This window comes from Mizuhopecten yessoensis, unplaced genomic scaffold, assembly GCF_002113885.1.
Source record: "Mizuhopecten yessoensis strain PY_sf001 unplaced genomic scaffold, ASM211388v2 scaffold6169, whole genome shotgun sequence".
Taxonomy (NCBI): Eukaryota; Metazoa; Mollusca; class Bivalvia; order Pectinida; family Pectinidae; genus Mizuhopecten; species Mizuhopecten yessoensis.
The window spans coordinates 398,037-404,993 of NW_018406415.1; the positions used below are offsets into that span (position 1 = coordinate 398,037).

At 34.6% G+C, this 6,957-nt stretch overlaps 2 protein-coding genes across 2 annotated transcripts in view; both read right to left on the reverse strand.

Annotated features, from left to right (window-relative positions):
* Positions 1–1,012: 1,012 nt before the first annotated feature.
* On the reverse strand, positions 1,013–3,168 carry LOC110451699 (ATP-dependent RNA helicase RhlB-like). The gene is made up of 2 exons (XM_021499835.1): positions 3,026–3,168; positions 1,013–2,546 (listed from the first exon to the last, which is right to left on the reverse strand). Exon 2 carries the CDS (start codon positions 2,531–2,533, stop codon positions 1,973–1,975), a length of 561 nt encoding a protein of 186 aa, XP_021355510.1. The 5' UTR covers positions 2,534–2,546; positions 3,026–3,168; the 3' UTR covers positions 1,013–1,972.
* Positions 3,168–6,957, reverse strand: part of LOC110451698 (ATP-dependent DNA helicase RecQ-like) — a 7,779-nt gene continuing 3,989 nt past the window's right edge. The window contains exons 2-3 of the mRNA XM_021499834.1: positions 3,712–3,832; positions 3,168–3,484 (exon numbers count right to left, since the gene is read on the reverse strand). Coding sequence (XP_021355509.1) covers positions 3,318–3,484; positions 3,712–3,832 — 288 coding nt within the window. The 3' untranslated portion in view covers positions 3,168–3,317. The remainder of the gene's footprint in view (positions 3,485–3,711; positions 3,833–6,957) is intronic.

Sequence of the window (6,957 nt, forward strand, 5' to 3'; positions counted from 1 at the left end):
TCCTGTCCTCTTCTAGGAAGTGTCTTGCTCAAAGACGTACATTAACTTTAAAAAATAAACAAATTGGCAGACATGGCTAGTGTGGTTTTGACCATTTTTACTTTGCAATGTAGTCTGTGTAGGTGAGACCCAACCTTTTGCAAGTCAATGCACCAGGCAAAATCGCTTTTAGTGTATGTGATTCTTTGTTATTGTAAGTCATTCTTTATTTTCCTACAGCTCATTAACACTATATGTATTTAGATAGACCAAAAATTACCAGTTCATATTCAATGATATCTTAAATTGGATATATATATGTTATTTTTCCAGAAAGTGTGAAAGATGCTGCAGGCCAGCTCACACAAGACACAATCGCTCGCCATAGTGAAATGGTTGGAATTCGAAAAGAGTTGGAAAAGGTAAAACTGTGAATGTATCGGGAACATCTGGCAGACTGGTCCACGGAACTGGATGTGTGAGCAGGAAAAAGGACATAGAGGAGTTTGTGTCCCTCCTTAAAGAAGAGGACCTCTTCACGTTTCACACAAAACGGAGACATGCATCATTCCAATCAATGGACTACCAACCGTATCCAAATTTAGTGTCAAAGACATTCAAGGCTCGGCTGGTCCGTTTAGGAAAACGGTGTCAAAGCGCAGGAAGCTACTACATATGAATAGAAATGAAACACAAAATTAAATGTACACTTGCAGCATCTTACCAGCTGAAATGTTGTAGCTGTGATAATGGACATCATGGTACCAGAATGGAATGATATTGTTGACTGTTATTCATATTCCCCCAAATTTGGAAAGTATGGGAAATGGTGGATATGAAAACTATTGACATGCAAAGTTGAAGGTCCCATGGAGTGTACATATAATACTGTAAACTTGGTTATTCTATGTGTATGTGTGTGGGTAGGGGTAAATTTTGCGATTTCATTACCGTATAACAGTATTTTACCAGGTATAAACCCATGCTCGGGAATAAGCCCCCCCCCCCCCCCCCCCCCCCCCCCCATATTCACTGCAGGGCCCATATTCGGGGGGATAAGCCCATTCTCTACTTTTGAATGTGCACCCCACAAAAAAAATTGAAAAATTACGTTGAAAAAGAACAGAGGTCATGTTGTTTGGAAAAAATTCACTGATTTGATGAAAAACAATCATCTGCAATCTTGCTTTTGGAGGAAAAACAGGTATTTCCCTGGATCCGTACACATGTACACAGAACAATATGCTTTTTTTCTTTGTTCAATTTCTCGCATGTTTCTTGTTTGAAGATTTGAATACAAATCACTGGTCATTCTGAAATTGTCGTGATTTTTCCTTTTAAACAAGGCATCATAAACGATACAAATCCCCACTAACCCAGCCCCAGATGTCTACATGAGCATTGCTGTCGACGGGTGTTAAACCCAACAAAGAAACTATTTTTAACAAGAAATTAAAGATGTAGAATTCCACTACCATATTCATCTGTTAATAAGCCCATATGCCAGTCGATCAAATTTACATATATAGATGTTTTACAGGAATAGCCACGAGCATAAATTTTATCCCCAACCACTCACGTTTTATCACAAAGTTCAGTCAATTTTACTGTGATACTTGGGCTCATTTAGCATAAGTATGGTAGTGTAGATGGTAGATTGTTTTACCCCAATTTCAAAGGAACAAAACTCAAAATTAAGTTTCTGATGAGTTTCATATACATGTATTACTTTCACATACTAGTACTGATATTCATTATGCTATGATGTATTGAAAACAGTACATGAACAAATCACAAAATCTCATGATATGCAAAAATACATGCATCAACAGTTGCAGCAAGTGGCGAAGCACACATCACTTCTTACCAAAAAACACATGAAGGGGGTTGTCCATTTTTTTCTTGCATGTGCAGGTCTGCAAACAGAAGACACAACACTGACATCTTAAAGACATGTATCCATACACATTCCAGGGCAATGTTCATTTGTATTTCATTTGTCCAGGGCAGTTCTGTCCATGCCTTCCAATAGAAACTGACTTAGCACACACACTCTAATACACCTGTCTACTTTTGCTGTTTCTATGAATGCATTGTCTTCACATTTTGCGACACTTTTGAAAACGTAACAAATTGCATGTCCAGTTCGTCCATCTCGTGCACATCGCCCAATTTCTTGCCAGTAATCGAGTGCTGTTGAAGGAAGACCCCAATGAATGACAATATCGATATCGGTGATATGGACACCCAAACCAAAGGCAACTGTAGATATTAGAAGCTGTATGCCAGAGTCCATGATGCAATTTGTAACAAAGTTCAGCATTATTTTCTCTTTCGTTTCGGAGTCAGTGTTTGCATGGAACATTTGAATCCGTTTCACAAGTTCTTCATTAACATCCATCAGTTCTGTTGTCAACCATAAGTATATTCGGTAACAGAGATTTATTGATCGAACATACACAATCATCTTTTTCCCATCCTCAGGTTCCTTTAGGTGATCAAGAATCCATTTAAGTTCCACTTCAAAGTTTTCCTTGGAATCTTTCATAGACATGAAGATGTTTGGCCTGAAAAGGAAGAGCATTGGATAATTATTTAAATTTATACTACTACACCTTAAGTATATGGGCAGACCCTGAGATGGATTGACAGAATCGGGTTAAAAAAAAGAAACAAATTACCCTATAAACTTAAATTTCCCTTACAGCTTTTATTATCATCAACTGTCTTATTGGGATTTAGTTCTGACCAATGTTGCTTCATAACATTTTTTTACCAGAAGAAGGGTACAAAATGTGACCTTGACCTTTGACCTTTACCTTGGGTCAGTTGACTCCATGTTTAAATATAACCAACTTTTCTTTATATTGTAATAACTTGACGTTAACCAGATGAAAGATAGACCTAGACTATTGACCAAGTGACTTTGACCTTTGGCCATTGACTCCCTGTTATTTCCAACCAATTAAGCTTCATAATGTCATCAGAAAATGTTACCGACCTATTTTTAATAGGCAATACCATGTTTACTCATGATCATAATTACCTGTATGGAAGCTCTGCAATGACTGTTGTATTTGTCTTGCTTAATCCAAGCACCTCATAAATATCCTGCTGGATTCTTTGAGTTGCAGTTGCTGTAGGAACCAGGGTTGGTATGTCAAAGTAACTCTGAAGTACTGCAACCTGTCTGTAGCTTGGTCGAAAATCTGATCAAATCAGATTTAATTATGTAATTATCAAAATTACAATTGGTGTAATTGAATGGTTTTCTGTCTATTAACAGATGACAAAATAGGAACAGACATGCTCACTAAATTAAATGCTACCATTTTGGATTATGTAAATCTTATAATCATATCATACCAGGATGAAATGCAGTGAGCTTCATCAAATGCAAGAAGACATATCGGGTTCTGGAACTTTTCCCCTAACAGTCTTTTCCACCTGGTCAGTGTGGCAGCTTCTGGTGAGACAAAAATGATGCTTTCATCATCAGCTATATCTAAAAATGAAATAATCATAAAATGATTAAGGTAATGATGCATAAATATATAAATAAGAAATGTAAACAATACAAAAAAACAACAGATAGCTATTAAGATCTTCTGTGTATCCTTTAAGGGTATTCGAAAACTCCCTCTTTAATAATTTGCTCCATAGGTGACAATAGGGTAATTATGACATTTAATTATTATTACATCTTAAGATTGCATATTCTTCATGGCTCACCTCGGGTGTCCTCCATTAAAGCGGCTGCCTTAATGTTCCTCTTTTGGAGTTGAGCAACCTGATCAGCCATCAGTGCTTTTAGTGGTGAAATCACCAGAGCTATATGTTGCCCACCTTCAATCTGATAATAAAAATGGATCATTGAAATATCTATTGTAATGTAAACAAAATCAACTCAAATCTCATACATTTTATACAGCATAAGTCCACAAATTTGACTCAAAATGAATATGACCAGAGATATGTTGACCAAAAGTCGGGTGAAAAGTAATATTGTATTAAATTTTATTCAAATTGTACTCATTATATATCTCTTAATTTTAAAGTACAGTAAATAAAACATAATTTGATTAAATAAACTTGTAATTCAATTAACTTAATTGATTTGACCCCATAATTATTACATTTTATAATCAAATTTTGACTTTTTGTGTGAAATGTATTTGTCTGAAAATGGGTCAGTGATCAGACAATGTTGTTAAAAAGTCTATTCGTCTTCGTAGTGAAAAATAATGTAATAATAAAAGAATTTAAATAACTCATCCAGAAGTAGGGAGGCAACGTGAAAGTCTTCCCATATCCTATTGGAAGAAGTGCAAAAACATCTTTCTTCTTCAGCAAACTTCCAATGATGTTTACTTGCTGCTCCTTCAACGTTACACCTATGTCATATTTCTGTTTTACCTTTTCGAACGCGTCTTCTAATTTCCTGTCCATTTTTTTTCGTGTTGACATCTCGCGGGAAATGTCATTTACTATGATTTCCTTATAAGGAAACTGACCTTGCGGCCTTTCAGAGCGTGAGAACCGGATGTGACGTTTAGTATTGAAGATGGCGGAATATTTGATTTTTTGATTGGATTTCTCTGTGTGTCATGTTCGTTTTGGATTTTAATGTTTATTGTCAAAGAAATGACGTAATATGATAATAGATACCAGACTTGTGCATCTGCATGTTTTTTTCATCCAGGAAATCTATCATTATTGACATAATACCGCCCCATGTGAATCACATGGGGGGCTTGCTACACTATCGGTAATGGGACCGACTTCATATTCGTTTTACAGAATCAGTAGTGGAGGCATCAACATTGGAAGGCTTGAAGGCCAGGTTGAATACCATACCAGTTACACATCTCTAAGACAGCTCCCCAAGTAAACATTAATGTACAAAGTTTTTACTTTTAAGATTTAATATTTTTTTCACTTTTTGAGACGCACCGAGTTAAATACATTCAATCCGAGGAGAAAATTCTAGTTCCCAGTGGGGGATTCTGAGACTACATGTAATATGAGGAGGAGCCTGGAGGTGGGGAGGTGGTTGCACATTTACATTGTAGTTAGTCACTTATTTACAATAGTCAATGTGTGTGTGTGTGTGTGTGTGTGTGTGTGTGTTGTGTGTGTGTGTGTGTGGGGGGGGGGGATCAAAGCTCCTCTGCTTACAAAGTAATTTATGAAAATCTTTTCCGTTTACATGTATATTTCAAATGAGCACAAAAGCATCTGGTTACACATGCATGATGGACTGTTATAAACACCTTGGAATAAAGTTGAAATGTACATGTGATATTCAAGCTGAATCCAGAGGGAAGGGGGCATGTATGCAGATTTTGGAATCTAATACAATGTAGTTCTGTAAACCCTCATTCTAATACAAGTAAACATATCTTGAATTTGAGAATAAACTACAAGTGTAATATCAGATTCTGAATATGAATCTGAATCAGAATTCCTGAGTGAAAATTCACAGAGAAATACATTCTTGGAAAGTTATTAACATTTACTAAGTTAACTTACTATGTATTTTAGTCATTTTATAACGGGAGAGAAAAAAATGAATAAAACACATTTTGAAAATTTACATTGATTTTAATCAAATCACATTTTTGAAACATAAATACAGATTAAGAAGCAAAGATAGGAATATTTGTCTTTGGAGTATGTACATTGTAGTATGAATTGTATGTATCAAATCAATAACACATTTACAGGACCTATGTATTTGAATTTTTTTTCACATAAAATTGTCCAGAGTTTTGTTTCTATCCTGGTGTCTTCTTACATAAGGCTTTCTGCTTAATATCCATGACCTGGAACATTTCTGTAAAAAAAGGAAAAATTAATTTAATGATTTGTAACAAAAACCTTGTATGCAGAATCCAAATTACAATTACATGTATAATTATATATAATTATGACTATATATATATAGTGCTTCACAATATCTTATTGATAATCACATGTACATAAGTCATAATTTAGAAATGACTGCATTAAATTATACTAATACTGCATAATTATATCTGGTCTTCAACCAAGCTTACAGGGATGATAAATATTGATAATATTTACTTTCATGGTACAATGTAGTAGATAAGCTAGATATATATACATATACATGGAGAATACAGTCTTATCAAAATAACTTTTAATAACAGCTTATTCCACAATCCATATTTAAAAATATGACATGTATAATATGTTTTGCTAAATCTATGAGGAAGTAAGTCAGCCCACCAGTGTCCCATTTCCAAGTTTTTGCACCATAACATTTTTCTTCAAAATTTTAATTCATCTCTTGATAAATATATCACCAGAAATCAATCTTGGTGAATGCTACGTTCAGCACAGAGACTAAATATACTAAAAGAGACATTAGCAGCAGCTATTACACGTTCATTTTCACATGATAGATTTTAGTATATGGGGTTTTGTCACATTTGATATGACATTTATCAAATTATCTGTTGTTACTTTGCTATTGCCTGGTTATCATATTCATTTTCCACCCTTGTTATGATGACCTATGTCCTTATAAATTATTCTCTATGATTTGAAAAATCCAGGTTTGGCCTATTGCATTTTACTTTCTGTCCTTACTTCCTGTAATAATAAAAAACAAACCATGCATCTTTTAAAAATTTACTCTGATTTGTTCAGATAAGAATTTAATTTGACAAAAATATGTATACACTATACACAATACACTACAAATACAATAAGAAACAAAGTGATTTGTTTACGAATTTTGAAATCTTTCAATAAAATTTTGCTTTGATGATTTGAGTTGAAATGCAACCTGATAAGCAAAATTTCACTGCCTAAAACGGAGATTACAATTTAAATGAAGGAAAATTACCTGTAATGTATTAATGTATTAATGTGTTTCCTACCACTGCTTTTCCTAAACCTAGAAAGCTGCTCATGGCTCTTGTAAGTAACTGATCAGAGCCCCCCCCCCCC

What these genes read in the sequence shown, in the direction of transcription:
- LOC110451699 (XM_021499835.1), bottom strand. Translation starts at nt 2,533, where the DNA reads ATGTCTATGAAAGATTCCAAGGAAAACTTTGAAGTGGAACTTAAATGG.